General features: G+C 38.4%; 1 protein-coding gene across 5 annotated transcripts in view; it reads right to left on the reverse strand.

Moving 5' to 3' along the window:
• The window catches only part of RIMS1 (regulating synaptic membrane exocytosis 1), a 306,200-nt gene that overhangs the window by 210,510 nt on the left and 73,484 nt on the right, over positions 1 to 22,206 (reverse strand). Inside the window, exon 6 of one of the 5 annotated variants that reach the window (XM_008502285.2) lies at positions 743 to 756. The exons of the other annotated variants lie outside the window; for them this stretch is intronic. Coding sequence (XP_008500507.2) covers positions 743 to 756 — 14 coding nt within the window. The remainder of the gene's footprint in view (positions 1 to 742; positions 757 to 22,206) is intronic. 5 annotated transcript variants of the gene reach the window in all.

Consider the following 22,206-nt stretch of genomic DNA (forward strand, 5'->3'; position numbering starts at 1 on the left):
ACACCATAAAATGTATCTATAAATTCCTTTAGGAAACCTGCTCCTGACTGAGGAAGGCAAGCCCATTAATATCCTTGCAATGTATTAATATCAGAAACTTCAGTTCTAGCTTCTAGTGATAGTAAACAGGTTTGAAAATGTCCTCTTCTCCTTGTTCCCTCCTTGAAGAAAAATGCCACTAACCAACTAAAAAAAAAAACAAAAAAAAAAAAACCATCAAACAAAACAAACAGAAGACATGATTAAGAAAAATTATCTAAGTCCTGGAGTTCAGGAAGGTGTTGATGGCATCTGAAGCTGTGTAGGGCATTAACTTTCAGATAAGCAAGTCTTGTTCAGAGAATACTGAGAGAAGATGAGCACCTCATAGGTGAACCACCCTCACCCTTAAAAGTGCATGCTCTGCTTCCAAGGACAGTCCCTTCAAGTCCCAGCCCTTGGAGATTATTCTGCCTTTCACCACTAGATTAAAAAGCTTTTAGTGGTGAATAGTGTGTGTACATGAAAGTTTTTACCTTTTATAATCAAGTAACTTCATGATCTCCCCTGTGATAAGCTAAACAGATTGAGATCTCTAAATCCTCCACTGCAAAGTAGTTTCTTCAGCATCTGAAAAATTACTGTAGCTCTTAAATGAGCCTTTTCTGACCTTTCAACAAGCTTTAAAAATATAATGCTCTAAGAATAGTGTCCTTCCTTTACCTATTTTCCAAACGCTGCATTACAAATGGCAAAGATGAACCTCGGGCTTAATTGCTCAACAGCCTCCTCGGTCATCTGCGTGCCCCTTTTGAATACTGGGTCTGCATCAGGAGTCTCATAAATTTACAGACTTTTTTTAAAGAATGTACATCATTTCCCAAATTTCACAAAGAAAAAAAAGGAACATAAGCCAACCAGGGACTGCTGCAGCCAACTCTTTTAGTCTTCATGTGTAACTAAGATATATTTATTTCCAAATATTTAGCCAAAGCATGTGTTGTCTCAAGTTTTCTCTCTTTACTGCCAAAGCAGGCAATGAATTCTTGTACTTATAGGACAAATATAGTTCTTTATTTTTTCTGTGTATGAACAGAAATTTTTAGCTAATCCTCTTACCTTTTGTGCATATTAGCAGTGCTACTACATCCACCTGAAAATGGACCAGTATCTACCTTAGGGTATCATATCTAAAATACATTTCCTAAACATACTCCCTGCAGATATAGATTTTTAAAAAATTCTTCTGTATCCCTTACCAACTCAGTGTACTTTACAGTTTTTCATTGTTGTTTGTGTCTGTGTTTATAAGGAATAAGACAGATGAGTAAAGGCAATGGGAGCTGTATCATTCCTGTGTTATACAGGTAGATGAGCCAGTTCAAGTATGCACATTGCACTTGACAGGATACTGTTGAATGTAAGAAAATGAAAGTTTCAAAGAATTACATTCGTTTTTCAATCTCTGAAAAACAATAACATCATTGACCTATTTTCTTCTTTGTAGTGTCTACAAGGTGTCTACAAAGTAATACTAAAAATATTTGATGTAGCTCTTAGTAAGCATACTGTACACTTTTAAAAAAATTAACTTATATTTTTATGACACCCAAAATTTTCAGTGAGGAGTCCCAAATCAGTACTCAGTATTAATCAGAATGAAAAATGACAATCAGTTCCTTAAGGAAAAAAAATTGTTCTCTTGGCCATTCAAGTGTATGCTTTTCCCTGGATGATTTGTGCTACCTAGAGCTTTGCAAATTCAGGGAATATAGGTTCTTGACACGCACACAAAAAATGTCAGTGGTTGCTCCCTAAGAATGCAGGCTCCCAATATCCTAACGTAACTACTCTTCACCCCTTCTGTCAAACACTCTAGGTAATGTGCTTCATAATAGAATTTTGAAAACTCAGCCTTGTCTTACTTGCAAAAAAAACCCAAAAAAACAACCAAATAAAAAAAAAACTCAAAACAAACAAAAACAAAAAAACAACCAAAAAGAACAACAACAAAAAACCCACCAAAAACACATTAAAAAAACACTGATTAGAGCAAAATGCTTGTGATTCTTGTAAGTGTTGTAACCTTATTTTCTTTTACTGATGTTCCCAAGCTAAATCCCAATGTCTTCAGTCAGGGGAAATTTCTTAGAAACAATTCTGAAAGCCCTTCTTCACTCTACTTCCTATTTTTAGCTTTCAGATGTTGGCAGGTAGGAAAGCTGATGGCTTGCAAGCCCCGAATTTCAGCAAAGCTCCTTTGATTTCCTTCTTTGAGGACACAACAGACAATTAGAAAGTCCTCGGCTGTCAGAAAAGTTTCTTAATTAAGTTCATGAAAAGGCTTTTGAATTCCTGACTGAAATGGAACACTCTTGTTTATTGCTTGTGGTGTCATTGCTGCCACTGCTACGAATACATCTCCCACCTCTCCTTCCACGTGCAGGGGAAGTGAGTATCTCTTGGTCATTTACTCACCTGCTGTGACCTGAAGCAACCTGTACAAAAAGCATCTAAAAGGCCTGACTCAGAAAAAGGCTATTTCTTTGAACTGAAACGCTGACATTTTTAGAGCCAAAATGTAATGTAGCATTCTCTGATTTTCTCAAAGTGAATTTCAGTTTTAACCCTCAAGTATTTATCCTGATTTCACATAGATAAGCGTTCAGCTCTGGCAAGGACATGATTTGTAAGGAGAGGTTTTTTAAGGAGATAGAGTGACACAAGAGACATTTAGAGTGACAAGAGTAGAGATACAAAATATGAAATTTCCAGCTTAAATCTATGCAGGTGCTGAAAACAAAGAGGGAATAGAAGATCACAATACAAATGCCACTCTAAAAAAAAAAAAAAAGGAAGAGTATTGGACAACTTTTGTCATATATTTGGTTAAGCACTTTCAGAGTTCTGCAAATATACTGCTCTACAGTTTCATTTTCTCTGTCTCTATTTGGAAAATATTAAATGCATTAGCAGGCTTCCAGTATGGCAAGCCAATATTGCTCTATTTAGTTTATTTCATTTCTTATTCATTAGCTGAAATTATTAAGTCAAGAGGATTAATAAGCAAGAAACTGTCTCTTTCTAGATGTCACAGTGCAACAAAATCTAGTACATATTAGATCCTTAAGAGACACAGTCATTTAAAACCGTAGGGTTTTCTGTGATTTGCTGCTCTATAAACAACCAAGATAATACCTGCTTAACTCTGCATCTTAAAACTGTGAGTGCCATACACACAGATGTTCCCAAATAAGAAGCCCAAAGAGCATCTCAAAGAGATGCTCTGGATGTCCATAGTCAAGCAACTGACTTGAAAGATAAAAGAGAAGCTTTTATAATACGTGGAGTAGATAATTGTCTCATTGGAACTGAGAAAGATTTCCAGAGCTCATTTCAGTAAGGACCTAAACTGGGCTTCACTGACAAAGCAACTTCTTTGGTGTTATTAACCAAAACCTAGAAACCTACTCTAAACACACCAAGTCCTGTGCAATATGAACCTACTTCCACTCTGCACATTAAAATAAGAGACTTGACAATAAAACTATTGATCTTTTCTTGGTCAATTGAAATGGCTGGATAAGGAGAAAGAAAGAAAAGTTGATGTTCTTAAGAAGCCCAAATTCCATGGACCAAACCCACAGAGAAAGTGCTCAACACTCCAGGTTAATGGCAGAACTCCCATCCTCACTTTGGAAAATACTAGGACAAAAATGTTGACTTACTAGAAATTCTGTAAGCACGAAAAAACAATATACTGTACTAAAGGTAAGCCTCAATTCCATATAAAACCAGGACAAGTACAGATATTCATTCTGCATGTCAGTTGCATGTAAATGGAAGTCTGGTATGCATATATTTGGAGCTTTTCATGTGGAATTAAAGCAGTCAAGATTCCAATTAATTCAATGGTCTTAAAACAGTTCTAAAAAAGCTAAATATTTAGCTAAAAACAAAGCAAAGCAAAAAAGCCAACCAAACAAACAACAGAAAAAAACACAAAAAAAGAATGTTCTGCAGAAGCAGCAATGAAGACAATAAGAGGATGGAAAAACAGAGTAAACGGGGACCAGTGGGGGGAAAAAGTGAGCAAGATTGAGTCAAAACAAACAATAACAAAGCATACAGAAATTAACCCATGCTGGTCAAAAAAAACTAGGATGAGAAAGCACCAAGAGCATGTTTTTATCCAGCAAACAGGGGAGCAAATCCCATCACGAACATCAGGTCCTTTTAGTAAAAACCTCAAGGTGCTGATAGTTTGTCAGCCTCCCTGCACCCATTCTGCTCAGGAAAAATTAAAGCCCTTAGTAACACTGGAAGAGTGAGCACAGCAACAGAGACAAGCAGCAGGTTTTTGTGTTGTGGGGTTTTATTTTCTATGTAACAATATAATCTGTATTATATAGGTTCTTGTGTATTAGTTTGGACTACTAGTTTGGATTATAACAGTGCTAGTGATTTTAAGTATTACATTATTAGAACATTAATTGTTAATAATAAACTAACAACCAATTTTTACTTCCATATATATAGTACCTTCCTTTTCACCTGTAAGATTTGGAGCATAGCATGACATATGCTTCCTATGAGAACCTCTAATACAGAACTGACAGCAATTCGAGCATTTGAATTGGTATGAGAGAGACAGAGCAGAAGCCTCCTATGCCACTTTAGAAAGTAATTTTTTCAGGAAAAAAAACAAACAGCCCTCCCATGCACATCCACACACAAAAACACAAACCCCAAACAACTAGAGGATGTCTCTAGTTCCAGGCCTGATGGACAATATCTTGGAAGTGCCTTCAGAAAGAGATCCCCTCTTTTGAAAGGGAAGGGCATGGCAGGATGCTTAGACACTTTAATTGTGTCAGCAGTTTTTTCTGTGCTTCAGAAAAGAACCACCACAGTAATAACATTTGTGCAACTGTAACCTAATCACAGTCTTTGTTATTAAATTTGTACTATTTTTCTGAAATAACATGGATTCACTTTTATAAGCCACAAAACCGCACTCAATCTAAATGTGATCTTTCTGGTTATGCTTTAATAACAATTATATACCATGCCATCCTTCAAAATGAAAGGAATAAACCTTCTGATAGTAATTTTTACTGATAAAGGAGTGTCCTTTATCCACGCTGAAATACTTCTTCAGTCTAATACGTTTAATACATTGAGTTAACAAAATGAGAAGATTTCTGCTGCTTTCATTTTTGTAATTTCCATGTGTTACACTGTCTTTTAGGATGCTGCATGTGAAAACTTTATGTAATGTATGTGCAAAATGTTTGTATGTTCAGCACATTTTAAGCACTTAGTCATACAAATGAGTAAAACCATTCTGGTCAAATATAGCTACATTTGTAAGAACCATACGATCACACAGTCCCTTCCTGGCCTCAATGGTTTACTGTTCCCTCATTTGAGGCTGTAGGTATAGGTACATTCTCAATAACAGAAATGCTACACAGATGAGAAAATTCTCTTTTAGGAAGACCAGAAAATTAGCAACAAGTCAAGATGCAACAAGTAACAATATACCTGATTCAGATGGGGAATAAGGCATGGATCTCATTAATTTTTGAGCTACAGAACACAAGTACTTTGTTCGAGATCTTTTGTCCTATACATTTTCACTATGATAGCATATGCTAAGGATTAAAAATTACAGTAGTTTCCTTATGGTCACACATAGGACCTAGAACCAAGAATGCCACTTCAGAATGAGTAGGTTTACCACCACATTTCACTATTTCTCCAGCACCACTAGATCAAGGAATCCACAGCCTAGCAAACAACTCCCATATTCATTCTTAGCAATACAGCTAAATATATGAAAAGCTGAAGGTGAAGAGGTGGTGGGTCTGTTCCAGCCAAGAGAAGGATGGTAACAATAGAAAGTTGCTGCTGAGACACACATAAAAGTTGTGTCTTGTAGGTACAAGAAGAACAAGAAGCACCTTACAAGACTGACTGTTGCACTGGATGGAGGAGGAACACAAAACATGGACACAGGGGAGCTGATGAGTGAGGCATATTCCCTAAAACTTAGTTCACAGTGAAAATGTTTAATTTATTTCAAAGTAAATAGGACTGACCCAAATATAAACATATGTAGAATATTCTCCTAGGATGAGGCTGCATGGGATCAGCTAGATGGAGTTTAAAAGCAGGTAACTCCTCCAGCAGAATGGAAGAGAATTATGCAATGGGCAAGGTGCCACAACTTAGAAATGTAGGGAGGGGAAAAAATAAAAAAGGACATTACTATAGAAATTGCTTTTCTTGTTTCCAGAATTACATTCAGTATTAATGCCAAAAAAAAAAAAAAAAAAAAAAAAAAAAAAAGACCAAGGAACTTCTTCACTTTCACTGGTAACAGTCTGAAGTTTTCATTCTTTTCTCCCAGCTGCAAACCATTATTACCACAAACTACATGATTAGGTTAGATAATCTTATATCACAGAGTACATGCCCATACTAGCAGAAATGTGTAATAAATCCAAATTCAAAATCAAAATTAGCTTTGGACATGATCTTAAGGGTTTTCTTCCTGCTTAACTATTCTTTCTTTTTATATACTGCATTAATCCATGTAATTCTGTCATTTCTATGAAGTAACTAATTTTCTCTTGATTTTTTACATAATGTGTTACTCCTTTCTACTTGGAGACTGACAATGCATAGACTTATCTCAGATTTTTTCAACTAAATATGATGGAATTACATTTCTTCTACTATACAAGATCATACAAACCTAGAAATGCCTAACTTATTTTGGAGTTAATTAAACAAGGAAGGTATTGAACAGACTGGATCTTCTGAAATTCTCTTCTCTATTCAATACATAAGGAATTAAGTGGATATATCATCTATATAGATACAGGTGGAAGTCCAAGAACGGCTGCCTAAAAATTTGATGAATCAACACCTACTTACTAAAAGCTGAACCAAGGAATGTTTCTTATGAATGTGTTCATTGTCTCTTTTTGGGACTCTAGCTGCTTTCCTCAGTCTTTTATTTCTCACCTTCATACTGCCCAGAATCAGACAAACCTAGAGGCTCAGATCTACAGAATCCAGAAAAGCCTCTCCCAAACTGCCATTCTCTAACTCTTTTTAATATGAAACTGAAATTTAAAACGTTTTAAAAGAGACATTTGGATTTTGCTCATTCTTTAACACAGTTTTTTACCATATTTATCATTATTTAGCTCTCCTTAATAGTATTCTCTAAAATTCTAACTTCAAAACATATCTTTGATACTTTTTCTTTTTGCTCTTCACTGTAAATATTCATGGAGGACCTTTTCTCTGGTTCAATACTGTTAAATGTCATGTGTGTGACATTTTAAATGCGGCTGAAGTTCCATTCTGAACACACTACAGGATTACAATGTTACAAGTTACTAACAAACAAACATAATATCAGAAAGCAAGATGCACTCACCCTCAAAAAGTCCATGCTCTGAGAGACTCTATAGTTGACAACATATGATTTACTAAAGTACAGAAAATCAGTGGCAAATGTCTCTGAAGGAGACAATAAGAACTTTAGAAGAAAGGCAGATTAGGCTACATTTGCATGAAAGCATAATTGCTGAAATGCATTTTATTCAAATCCTTTCTTTGAATACTGTTGTGCCGTGATGCTTCTAAGTTATTTGACAATGGGTTACAGTGTACATTTTGAAATCAGCATCTATTATGCTAGCTTTGTACCTGGGTACTACTGGCCATCTATTTAGACTATAAACTCTTCCAGACTGTGTCTTTTCTGTGGCATTTTTTGTGTACAGCTCCAATGAGGATATCACCCCAGGCCTGCAGCTCCTACATGGCAGAGCAATCCAAGTGACAATAGCAATAGGAATCTTCTTACAGCCATTCCTCACACAGGAAAACAATCTTCAGTCAAGCACAACTCACCAGGAAATCTTTTTCCCAGATCTGTTCTGTTCATGAAGGGAAAGTACTAAAGTTTGTCCACAAGTCTCTTTTGCTGCCATATCCTCGAAGTAAAAAAAAAGACATTTCTATGGTTGCTTAAAAAAAAAATAATAATCTTAATTATTCCCTTAAGCTTTTCTTTCATTCTTACTATACCACAATAGAGTCCACAATGGCTTCCCACACACGAGTCAATATTGGGAAAGGTATAAGGGAACAAACCCATGCCTTCTACAATGAAAATGTTGCATGTCACCTCTAACTCATTCCCTCAATTCCACTCTAGGATTTGAAATGCACTCCCACGCACTTCTCCTTGACAGATTAATGCACTGAATATGGCAGCTCATTAAAACATTTTTAAATAAAGTACAGTTTGGGGATTTCTAATGTGAACATGATTTCTAGAATTACCTCAATACGCAATTTCTCCATTGCAGTATTTCCCCAGACATTATTGCAACTATAGAAAAGTGAAGCTCAAAAATACACTTTCCATTTTAATTTGTAATTGCTCAGCACTATAATGTTGCTTCAGGAGGGCTGAAGGTCAGTAACTGGTGCACATATTTAAAGAAATCCTGACTATAAGCAAATGAAATCAGCAGTCTGTATTAATGGACAGAATAGCAGCAGTAAACAATGAGCTGAATGCCCCAGTTGCTGCAAAACACAGAACAGAGAAATGGAGAATACACAGAAGATGGTTCAGTGGTGATGGGCAGAACCATTCCCCATGTTACTGCCTTCCATCTCCATCCCTTTGCACAACCCCAGTTACCAGTGCTAAGCCTTCCTGACAAAAAGTCCCAAAAGATAGGGACTTAAACAGAGAAAGGACAGTCTGTGAACAGCCACCTATCACCTGTCTTCTATTACTGGGAGAAACACTGATTTTCTTCAACTTTTCCATACCAGAGAAGGAGAAAGTGTGGGAGACACTCATAAAGAGAAAAGAAAGATGGATTATATGAGACCGTGGAGAAGCAGGAAAGTCAAATTCCCAGGTACACTGTGTCTCCCACAAAGATTTCTTCCAGCAGGCAATGTCTCCAGAAGTTAAATGACACCTCATAAGTGCAGATATAGTTAGGTAACTACAATGCAAACACACTTTTAGATTCATTTTGCCAAAAACTGGAAATGTCCATACATCAACAAGAAAAACAGAAGTCCCTGGAGATACTTCCTCACAATGACCAGTGGGCAGAGTTGCTTGACATATTTCATAACTACAGGTTATCGATATATCTACAGGTAAGAATAAAATACAGCTGATGAATTCATGGCTTGGGAAAATTAACTGCCTGGCAGAAGAGGTTCAGGATCAACATTTGTTCTAATTATTCCTCCTGTGAGCAGGAAAAAGATTACTCCCTTATCTCCAGTTGAAAGTCTAGAAGCAGCATCTCTCCCCCTCTCATACTCTCCTTATTTAATCTCCCCTTCCACTCACCTGCTCCCCCTCCTTCTTTGTTCTATTTTCCACCTTCATTACCACCTCCTCCTCACCTCTCACATTGTATCTTTTGTTTCCCTCATTCTCCCTCTCGCTTTCTCTCCCCTCTTTTCTACTCCTCATCCCACACATCCTCCTCTGTTAGCTCCACTATGTGAGAAGTTAAGAGAAAAAGTAGAAAAAGACAGAAGAATTTATGGAGGTGGAGAACTAGAAATAAAGAGGGAGAGACAAAAAAAGAAAGATGTGCTAAGCCACCCTATTCGTGTCAGCAAAAGCAAGGATGTGAAACCAGAGGCCCTGATCTGGCAGGCAGATGCAAACTGGTGGGAAGCAATTCTGCCAGCAGGGACACCAGTTAAGAATTCAATCAATAGTAAATCTCTGGTGAAAACAAATAAGCACGCAATATCCAAATGTAGATTAAAAACCATTAAAATCACATTGGGTTTCAGCCACGGAGTTGGAATTAGAAACTGTAGTACAAATGGTGCAGCTCCTTATGCAGAACACTCAAATACAAAAATGGCTGCACAGTCTTCTCCCAAACCTACCTACAGCTGCCTATTTGCATACAGATGCCACGTGCACAACTTTTACTTATTCAGATAAATTATCTAGGAAACGTATTTTTTAATATTGAGATTTCACTGTCAGTATCCATAATTACCCCATTAATTCATAGACATTGTCCCTCTTGTCTGTTTTGACTATATGTTGGAGTTTGCAGCAGGGATCCTCATGAGCTGCTCAGCCTGCCCAGCTTTCACTGTTTTGTAGCTGCAGAATCAATCAGGCACTATAGAGAGAGTTTTTTAATTAGATCATATCAGGATTATAATTAGCGCCGTGTAGGAGCAGAATTAAGGTAACACAGCAAAATGCAGAACAATTCTATCCTGCCTGGCATAGCTAATGGCAGCAATAAAAGAGTGAAGAGCATGTTCTGATTTTCTCCTTGCCACAGGTGTTTCCTTTCCAGTAGAAGCAGCTATGAGAGGAGAAAGCAGAGAATGTCACTTTAATCCCACAGCTGCAGAGGTACCAGGGGGGCACAGTCATTTCCACACTGGTGGTATGGACTACCAGGAGCCACAGTGGACCTTCTGCATGGTACACAAACAACATATGGATTTCATATCATGGGAAACGCTTACTTGGCTGCAAGCACTCTTTTTCTGAGCTCCTGGAAGGGAGTCCAAGCTGTTGGAAGCAGGCTAAGCAGCACAGCCTTTGCCTCACACCTCTGCCTGTGGTTATTCCCCCAGGACAGCCACAGCATCAGCCTGAATGTGAGGGGCTACACAGCCATCACGACACCACAACGTGTAAGATCACATACAGCAAACCTCACTTCTTCCTATGTGATACCAGATGATGGGTATCGTGGAAACGAAGCTGTAGTGAGACAAGCAGTTCTCCTGACAAAGATACCATTTAGCATAGTTTGCAGACTTTTGTCCCTGCAGCTCTGGATGAGTGAAAAGTTGTCTCTTCAAGAACTTTCCTTGAAATCTACTGAAGAGCCTCAACCATCTGTCCCATCTCTTTGTCCATCTCTCATGGTAGCAGAAGGTAAAATGAAGCTCAACATTATCACATTCATCTCAACAAATAGCTACCTGAGTTGCCATATCTATTTTAACAGAAATCACTAAAGCGTTTGACATAATTTCCCACAGCATTCTCCTGGAGAAACTGCTGCTTGTGGCATAGAGGTCTTTTTCAATCAAAATGATTCTCTGATTCTCTGAACTCAGTGCCATCAACTAATGGCTCACAAGGCAGTCAATAGGATTTAAAGCTCCATGAGTGCTGTAAGCAAGGTAAGCTGTAGCACAGCCATATTTCACGGAGTAAAAAAGCCAAGTAGGCAGGACTGGATCTCTGGACTTCAACTAGTCCAAAGCAGCATAGTTTACAAAAATACCCTGCTGTTTGGGATATCTCCCAGATATATAGGGATACAGCAAGAATACATCTGTAAAGCAAGGGGAGCCAGCCCTGAGTATGACAACCAGACAGGCAGCAGCCTCACTGACAAGCCAGTTAGTCCCAGAGCACCTAACAGGAGAGCAGAGAAGATACAGTGATGGTAACTAAGCTCAGCCAAAAGTCCAGTGATAGCCAGGCAAGACCATAGTGATGAGGGCAGTCCCATCAAACAGCATGGTACTCCACCATCAGTTCCTGAGAGACACCACTACTAGCCAGTTGCCAACTGCATTTTGTTTGCTGATTACCTGACTTTAAATGCATCAATACAACCAGCTTTCCACCTACCTTATCAAACACATCAATCTCCAGTTTGTCTACCATGATGCCATGTAACAATGTTCTGGACAGCTTCCTCAAGTCTGTTTCAAGCAACAGTCACTGCACTTATCTTGTGTAAAGAGTCAGTCATCTGTAGAAGGCAATTAGGTTGGTCAGGCATGATTTTGTCACTGGTAATACCATGCTAGCTGTTCTCATTTATCTTGCCTTTCATGTGCTCATAAATGGATTCCATTAGAATTTGCTCCCATAATCTTCCCAGCTGCCATGGAGAAAATAACAAACTTGTAGGTGTTGGTCTTCTTCAAGATGGGAGCAATATTGTATTTTTCCCATGATCGGGATCAATCCTGATTGACACAACCTTCCAATGATGATAAAAAAACCCAGTCTTGTTACATCAGCAGGCTTCCTACACAAGCATATACCTTAGGTGTATCTCTACCAAGACTTGTAGGGAAAAAAATTCCTCAGATGTTTTCTAAAATGTTATCTTTCTAACCAAATTTCAGATCAAGCCCCTATGTTGCACAGATTGTATCTGACCTGGGGTCCAGCAACTGACATTTTCACATGCCATTAGTGTCTTTAAAACACTGTTGATAAAACTAGTGTATATATTAACATTTGCTCTACCAACAGCATTTGGACAGCCCACTTGGAGCAAGGAAAAGGATTCTTTCCCTTATCTAAAGAAGATCCCTCTCTGTTTCATAAATTATAGCAGTTGCCAAACAGGTTTTCCTCAATGCCAATGCTATCCTGGAGAAGTCTGTTCAGCTAGTTTTTTTCTGGTACCACATTACAGAAAGTCATCTTCTGATGGCTCAGATGCACTTCATCCATGCCTGGGTGTGTAGAGTGCTCTTCACTCATACAGGCACCTCTGGCTTACTTCTACTTGCAGTGAACATCTTTTGAGTATCCAGGGAAAATGCTCCATTCCTGGTCTCCTCACCATGATCAAGTTTCTGTGTACCTTCACATAATGGAATTTCAGTAACACAGGGTACTTTTGTCAGATAGTCAGCTAATTCCATCCTCTGCTGTAATTTTTTCCATTTTACTGTAGCTAGCATATATAGGCATTCTCTCCATCCCATGGGGAACTGGCTTCAGTTTTATGCTTCTGCTCTACCTTCTCTGCAAAGGGAATTACATTAGACTGGCAGCAACAGCTTCATGGCTTATTAGCACTTCCTTTGCTGATTTTTGAAAAGTTGTACCCTGAGAGGAAACATTTAGCAGCTAAGAAATGAGACAAGGAAACACAGTACTTGAAGAGAGCTTTTTCTTCCTTCAGAATGTGAAATATTTTTCTAGACTGACTGAAAGCATAATACACCCTACAATGTCAATTTTAAAAAATCAAAAACTACCAAAAAGCACAGAGAATAACCATGAGATTGCTCCCCAAAGTCCATTTCCTGAAATACCTCTAAAATTTGTCATTTTCTTACATCTTATTTTTCCACACATCTCCCTCCCGATTCAGAACTACAGAGTGAGTCTTGAAAACCAAGTATACAAGATTCTGTCCTAAGTTTCCCAGTTCCACTTCTTTGCAGCAGATATTGATGTTTTTACAGAAGTTAACCAAAACACAGCTTGGGTAACATATATGTGATTATTATACAAAGCATCTTCTTTTCTTCCTCCTATTCACTGTTGTACAAATACTTAGCAAAGAATTAAATCCTACTTCCTTATTTTTACAATTTCAATCAACTGTATAATTATACACATTATTTTATAATATCAATTTTATTTAGCTTTAAACTCAGATTCATAAATGCCTTAACAACTAAGTTGAATTGATTCTTTAGTGGGTTTTGATTCCACTCAGAGGGAAAAATGAAAAGGCTGCAGAAACCCTGCAGCTGCCTTCTGACCAGAAGTCCAGGAGAAATGGGGTATGAGGGCAGTTTTTCTGCTATTTTGTTCACACCTCTTTGCCTGTGTGCCAGCAGGCACCATCACTGCACCGAGAGTTGTTTTTCCAGGTCACTGAAACAGTTCCTCTTCCACTAGGACTTGGCTGATTTGTGATAAGTGTCTGAGATGCACCTAAGGGGCACCTTTAGACTGACATTTCCCCTTCACTACAGCATGTAAGAATTTCAAGGGAAATACCTTTCCTTGAGTTGTTCTCCTTAAATGTCTGGCAGACACACATGCAGATGTTCAGCTAAAAAGAAATGCCATGATGTATGCATAAATCAAAGAGACAAACATTTTTTAAGTTGGAACTGCTGAAACTATCTGATTTGTTCCAAAAGGAGGAGGGGAGGAGGGGGAAGAAAGCAGAGAAAATGGGATGCACCAAGACAGAAGTGCCCAGTACTGCTGAAAACCTCAAGGTCTAACTCTGAATGTTCCCTCACATTAGGAAGGGCTTGCAAACACCCATCTGCAGACAGTCTTTACAGCACATGACATTTTCCCCATTTTCTTCTACCACCTTGAAGAGAGCACTTCTGAATTTTGTGTACCTGATTCTAGACAGCAAGACCACAGTTCTGAAGGATAGTTCTATGTCACCATATAGAATAGCTTAGGCTATGGTAAGCAGAACAATACATATCCCCTACAGAATTCTAAACGCATGTCAATGTATTTGAGTTGCCTACTGATAAGTATACAATTGAAAAGTTTTCTCAACCCCATGATTAGAAAGGCTGGAGGAGCACCTGGGCAGGGCCTCCACTGCCTGTAAGGAAGAAGTAAAAAACAGAAGTTTACAGAGAAATGCCATGATGCATGTGAGACACAGGAAAGCTATGCCTTTAAACCTCTGTGTTTTTCACTAGGCTGAGTAGCTGCTACCCAAATAAAAGGAGTAGATATCAGATTAACTCTGATATTTCTTCAGCTTACTCACTGGTACTACCATGTCATATAAAAGCCACTGCCAAAAAAACATTGATCTGAAGTGCTCATAATAATCCTGCTAAACTTTGAACAGTCTCTCTACACAGACATGTGTGTAGCCTTATTAAAAAGCTGAGAGACTAGAATCCTGTGATGCAAACTTTATACATATTTTGGTTAATACAGAAACCTTTAAATATTTAATTACAAAATCAGCTTAGCAGGATGTTTCACAACTTGGAAATGTTCTGACTTCCAGTGTTGTCTAACAAACATGCTGGGTCCTCAGCTAAACAGCATCAATAACATAGATGCTCCCATGGAGGGAATTAAAATTAAAGAAACAACCACATTCCAGTTTTAAAAAACTGATCTAGAAAATTCACACTTCAATTTTACCTAGGTCAAAACTTTATAGGTGCTTTAAGTGACACCGCTAATGCAGAATTCTGGAATACTTATATTTAGACAATTCTCTGGTTCTGGTCTTAAACCCAAGAGAAGAGAAACCATTTTCAGATTCAAGTGAGAGAAACCCACACTAACATTGACTTTGTGACTTTTTGACAGAAACGTGTGATTTGAGTTCTGCCATGAGGAGAAAAAAATTAAAGGAAAAAAAGGCAGCAGCTGAGGTATCACCAAAATGAGGCATCCAGCCTCCAGAGCTAAGCTCTGATGACAAGGGGTACACCTCACAGCAGTATCAGCAAGATGGATCATTTAGACAAGAAACACAGTCCTTATTTTGCTAGTTTCAGGCTAATGGGAAAACATCTCCTTGTAGTCAGCCCAGAAACATCCCATGGTCAACTCAGGGCTGCCTGCTCCCCAGTCCCAGGGGAGCCCCTGGGAATGCAGAGCAGCAGAAGTTGCCCTCTCTATGCCTTCAACTGACCAGTTGCCCTACAGAGATGTGGGCTCCGTGCCCCAGCCCTGGGCTACCAAGCTGGACCTCTGGCTCACAGATCTCTTTCTCCCTTACAGTCACCAAGACAAAACCTGCTGCTGCCAGCTAATCAAACAGCTTCATATTAATCCATAATTGATTAATATAGGAAAGGAAAGGAAAAAAAAAACCAAAAAAACCACAAAACCAACGAAGAAACAAACCAAACCAGAAAAAAACCCCAAACTTTCAGGACATCAAGCTGCCTCTCCCAGTCATTAATTCAACCCTCTGAATATTTTATATCTCTAGACATTTCTACTTGTGTGTACTTATTACAAGAGCACTTCATCACAGCACTGGTGCTGCATCAACCACATCTTAGTTTCATAGCATATGTAAACAGAATTGGATCTACAGAAGTATTCATAGAGCAAAAACAGAAATAAAAATATTTATGTTATCACACTACCCAAACTGGAATGATGTGAAGCCATATTTACTAATAATGGTGAAACTTAAAACCAAAAAATGTATCTGTTTCTATACACAGAATAGCTATGACTGCTTATATAAGTCAGTTTCCAGCAAACTGAATCCTTTAGATTTATAAAATATAACTAACTCCTCTTTTGTCTGAAATGAAACAAAAAATTCCCTTGTCTGAATATGGTATTTTGACAAAACTACCATAAGATTTCTTAACTCAGAGCATACATTTCCTGCTTTCAAACACCAAACAGATACATCATTAATTATACCCAGAAATATTTTATGTAGTCAAGAAGCAGGCTGGAAGACAACAGCTTCTTCTGGATTTTATTTTCCAACTATTATACAACAGATAATTTTTTAAAGACTGAACAGTCAATATCATAGACACAGTGTAACTACCAACATCATCTCCTCCATCACATTCCCAGCTTGTAAACCAAATTCCTGAGGAGCATGGCATCATCCACCCACTTCCACGTGGTGCTCTAGATTTATTACTAGATGGGCAAGAGATAGGGGCAGTGAACAAGTATCTGCAGAAATGGGATGCACTCTTTTCGTTGTAATCAAGGAACTACACCATGAAAAGACATCCTGCTGAACTCACCTGCTAGCTTTTCTTCCAAGTCATCAATTCAATTGCTTGCAACTGCTGTCCCAACTTCTATCATCTATCTTAAGGCTCACTGGGTAGGAAGAGCAGATATAATGAACATGTCCCACAGTGGGCACTTTTTAAAGACTTCTTAGAAGTCTAATTTTAAAAGCAGGATAAGAAAAGATTAAGAAAATTACAGAGAATGAGTGGAAAGAATTGGGGAAATTACTTATTTATTTTCCCCCTGTAAAATGAGTTGTATGAGACCTGCAGCGCTTCCAAAAATATAAGTGGAAATAAATATTACACCACTTAAGTTCTACTTTGTTCAATCATTCTTTCTCTTAAGGCAAAGCATTCCACTTTTCATTCTCTCAACTCTGCACAGAAGAATTTAACACCCTACTAGAGGTCACACAGTGCATCATCTGTTTCAATGATGAGAAAATCCATAATGAGAGAAACTGGTGATGAGAAAATACAAGTAGATGCCAGCAGTGACACTAGATCACACAAGAATTACACGCTTGTTTTAAGAGACTAAACTCTCTCCTCAAGGATTTAAATGTCTTCCTGTTAAGGAAAATCTATATCAGCTCACTAACAAAATCCTGTTAAACCTAGAAAAATATTCATGACATCAGTAGACTCTTGATAACACAGTTTGGTAATCTGTCACATCTAAAAGGAAGAAAAATAAAAGGGAAAATCTCATTTGAAGCTGACATCAATACACAATTCTTCATACTGATCAGGGTATGCATGATCAATTATTAAGAGTACTTTTAAGGAAAAACTGCACTGAATTTAAATGCAGGGAGAAGCAGCATTATTCTTTATCCAGGTAACTTCATATACTGAAGAGTTAAACACCAGCTTCTTGCTATTGAGGTTGTTAGAGAAAACTATTAAAAGAAACAGGCTTGCAGACTTTTTGCTGTTGTTGTTGTTTAATATAAAAGGCTAATTCTCTCACCTCATTACAGCAGTCTCTCCCCAGGGAAAATGTTCCAGCATCCAAGTGGAAGAGAACACTAGAGTGCAAGTAAATGTCTAAAAAAGAAATCGTTGTGAATGCTTTATTATTTTTGCAGGTATTAAGTACACCTAGATCACACTTTTCACACATTCAAAGCTAAGTAATCTTTGTCAAGCGAGATAAATCAGGAAACTTTGCCACTGTTTTTTAATGCTTTTTCCAAAACATAACAGCCTTCCATAACACTTTCTAAAATGTTTGGAGTGGCAAACTTCTTCCAGAAAGTGTCTCCAGCAAGGAACAGCAATCACGTAAGTGGCACATAGCTGAGCCATTTTCAACATGATTCCCTCACAGACAGAGAGAGCAGATGCACGTTTCCAGTTCTTCCACACACTTTATACAACTTCTGCCACCTTCTTCCTCCATCAATTCTCCTTTGGATTTTCAGTTGTGCTATTTCTTCTCCATCACTTCTGCTATCCTTTTCCACTTTCTGCTTAATGTTTCCACTTTCCTTCCCACCTTCTTTTTTTAAATTGTGATTTTCTCAAGATTCCCTGCCTATTCTTAACAAGGCTGCAGGATACACCTACTCTTAGAAAAGCACTGCAACGTCTGAGAGAAAACTTGTATAAAATTACATACACTGACGCTATGCAAATACAAGCATCCCACAGCTCTACCTTGCTACACCTCCTCTAAGCCTACTGACCGGTCTAATATATCATCTCTGTCTTCTGTATTCCACTAATAAATTCCACTAATTTAATTTTCTCTTCTTCTAAGCCCTTTTGTCTTTTAAGTCACTGGGTCCCAGTCTCACTATGTTCACTTTTCCCTCTATCACCCTAAAGATGCTTTCCTGCCAAGCCTCCCATCCCAGAGTAGAAGAGGAGTCAAAACCAGGGAGAGAAAAATCTTTGAGCAACAAGGGCAAGAGAGGGTCAAAAATGGTCCTTCCACTTTATTACCAACTCTGTTCTGCTGTTTAAAATCAAAAGGCATGTTAAGTAAATAGGTAAAATTTAGAAACTCCAGTCAAAGCCCCAAGGTGAAGCAAGAAGCAAGAAGAAACTGCCTGCATAAGTTGATGCTTAAGTCCAGAGAAAGGGCAGCTGCACCACCAGTTTCTAGAAACCCCAGTGCAGAGAAGATAAAAGCAAAACCAGGTAAAAAACTTCAGGTGTGTGTAGGAGGAATGAAAATCAGGTTCAAAGCTTATGTTTCATCACATGGAAAATTTTAAATGATTATGGAGATAAAGTTTCAAATACTTCCCTTTCATTCTCTGTCACTTCTCTCTCTCTTGCACATATAGCTTCAATAGGATGTGTAGTAAGTCTCGTTCACATGAAGAATCATTTAGGTTGCTAGGGACATCTTGAGATTAGTTTATCCAACCTTGCTGCTCAGAAAGGGTCAGTTCAAGCAGTTTTCCTAGAACCATGTTCACTCAGGTTTTGAATATCTCCAAGGATGAAATCCCCAGAACGTCCCTGGGCAACCTGCTTCAGTGTTTAACCATCCTCACAGTAACAAAGTGTATTCTTGTGTTCAGATGGAGTTTCATTGTTTTTCATTTGTGTCTGTTGTCTCTTTTCCCATCACTGGGCACTACTGAGAGTCTAGCTTTATCATCTTTAATCCCTGTCATCAGGGATTTATAGACATTAATAAGATCCCTTCATTTCTCCAACCTGAACAGTCCACACTCTTAGCCACTTCTCATTAGAGATGCCCCAGTCCCTTCATCATCTTTATGGTCTTTTGCTGGATTCTCTCCAGTATGTCCAATAGCCTTTTGTAGAAGGGACCCCAGAAACTGGACACAGCAGCCCAGATGTGGCCTCACCAGTGCTGAGTAAAGGGCATGAAAAATGATCACTTCATTTGCTAGCTCATCCATCAGGAAGTAAAGGTCCTCTTCTGCAAAGCTGTTTTCTACATGCTCAGTCTCTAACCTGTACCAGTGCCTGCAATCACTCCTCCCCAGATGCAGGACTTTGCATATCCCATTGCTGAACTTCACGAGATGTGCATCTGCTCAGTTCTACAGCCTGTCCAGGTCCTGATGGCAGAACACCTATCTCAGCCATTTATCAGTCTCTATCAGCCCTTTCTCCTAATTTGTGTCATCTGTGAACACACCAAGGGTTACATTTGTCCCACAGTTCAGCTCACTATCAAAGTGGCTAAAGAGTGGGGTAAACCACTGGTAACTTTCCTCCAACTGGACTTTGTGCTACTGATCACCATCATCCTCTGGGCTCCATCACTCAGCCTGTTTTTAATCCCAATCCAGTCATCCCATTGTGGGAAGCTATGAGGTTTGTTAAGCACTTGTAAATGCAAGGTGACTACATATGGTCACCTTCCTGTCCATTTGTTTGAATATCATTTCCAGAATTACTTGTTCCATAGCCTTTGTGGGGTTGGAGGTGACACTGACTGGCTTGTAGTTCCCTGGACATTTTCTTATTGCCATTCTCAAAGACAGAAGTGGCAATTGCCTTCTTTCAGTCTTCAGAAGCCACCCCCAGTCACTAGGATCTTTCAAAGATAACTGAGAACAGTCTTGCAATTACATCATTCAGCTTCGTCAGCACTTGAGTGCATCCCAACAAGTCCAATTCTGATAAATATGTTTCTTTGGAGCTCTTTAGTTTGTTTTTAAGCCTGAACACTGAAATTCCTGACAGGGTATTGAATTTGTTGATTGAGAAGACTTGGAAGCATCCAGAAAGGAAACAAGTTAGCATTCACTTCCAACTATGAAGAATTCAGGGAGCATACACACACATTAAAGTCACACACAGCAACTACATATGTGGCTACACATGTATCACAGTATAAAATTCATTCCAGTGCACTAAAAGACAGCACTGAACACATGCAGCAGTAAATACTTGTGAGATACTTACAAAAATAACCATAAGGTTAACTGCTCGCTAGCTTTGCTGAATAAGTTATCCAAAAATAATCTAAATATCATTCAAATTGAGTGCCTGTTTACTAGAAAACTGACAGTACAGGATTGCCAAGGCTGACAGGCAACACTTATTAACACTGACACTCAGCTTTCCCTCCTGCACTTTGCAATGCAACTGCATAATAGACTGGCATTTTCTTTATCAAACAGCTTGAAAGACTGAGCTCTGCATTACTCTGCAGCAGGAACCACACTGACGGGCAACAAAAAACAAAGGAGGGCAACACACAGCTAAAACACTGTGCTCCTGTCTTTATGTCCCTGGGTGCATAAACTCCATCCTTCCAACTGGCTGCTGAAATGGGTAGAACTGAAGGCCAGCTTTGGCACATCTGTAATCACCTCTGTCCAGGACAAACCACTCCTGCCCAAGACAAGAAATAAATTCCTTCACTTCAGGAAGACTAAAAAAAACATGAGAAAGGGCATAATTCTGGGCTTTTCCAATAAAAATCTTAGTTATTACCAGCCAGTTAACAAGCAAGAAAAGCTTTATGCTTTATAAGAGACACGTGCATTCATCTGAAGATCTCAAGGATTATTTGAACAGCATCGAGCAGATTGGGTCAAATGTTCTTCCCAGCAGCACATTGTGTTACTTATCACCACTTCCCTCATTTGCAAGTATGATGCCTCTTGACTCAGACCCAACTTCAGCACCACCTGTTTTTCTCAAAATGGTTATAATTCACTAAAAATATGTACTTCATTGTCATAATGAAATAAATAGTCCGTATGATGTATTGTATGCATTGTTTTTCCACATTCATATTCTTAATTTTAGGTTAGCTGTTTGGGATGTTACTTTAAATTTTTTTGTACGTATATTCTAAATACAAGTGTTATCAAAAAGAAAGAAATCCTCAAAGGGTGTTACATCCTTCTCAGTGAAACACAATTAAATCTATTGAACTAGACTGACATTATTTAGTAAGTACATTCCATAAGCTACTGATTTTGAAATTATGCTGTAATACAAAGAAACCAATTTCCACATTAATTTGTATTAATGCAATGCTTTAAGATCAAGAATTCTCCTCATTCTGTTCTCATCGACTGTGTAACCATGGCCTGAATTCGAGAAACATCTCACATTTGAAAGGCAAAGCCTGCAGAAAATTCTTGTGTTGTGAAAAACAGCCTTCACTCCTGAGAAAAAGATGTTTTTTGTCATTCTCTCTGGGTCCGCTCTATTTATCTGATTGCTTTAGCTAAAGAAACCTTCTGAAGGTGTTCTTTGCTAAAATTTGTGTTTTGTCCAGAAGCAATTCTGAAAGCAAAGAACTGCCTTTCCACACCAGGGGAGAGAAAAAAAAAATAAAAAATCACTGCCCTGTAAAAATGTAGAAGTGTTTGGAAAATAGCCAGCACTTTGATTACTACACTGCTCATAAATATCTTTAATCTCTTTGAAACTTTATAAAAGATAACCAAGCCTATCATAAGTAAATACTTGACCAAACACTCAAGAGGTGTATTTTCCCCCACCACTGATAATCACGGGCTTGATCCTCACCAAACAGAGGTGACTGTACAAAGTCCCATTACAAACATCCTTGTCCCACAGCCATTTCATTTGCATACCCTGTATAACAGAAGAACAATCCTCTCTATAAATTATGGTCATTTGTGATTCATCAAGCTCCTTATCATGGGCACGGTTTTCTGCACCACTGGACAAAATGGCTCCTACGGGGGTAAAGGCATCCAA

Source organism: Calypte anna, chromosome 3 (assembly GCF_003957555.1).
Source record: "Calypte anna isolate BGI_N300 chromosome 3, bCalAnn1_v1.p, whole genome shotgun sequence".
Taxonomy (NCBI): Eukaryota; Metazoa; Chordata; class Aves; order Apodiformes; family Trochilidae; genus Calypte; species Calypte anna.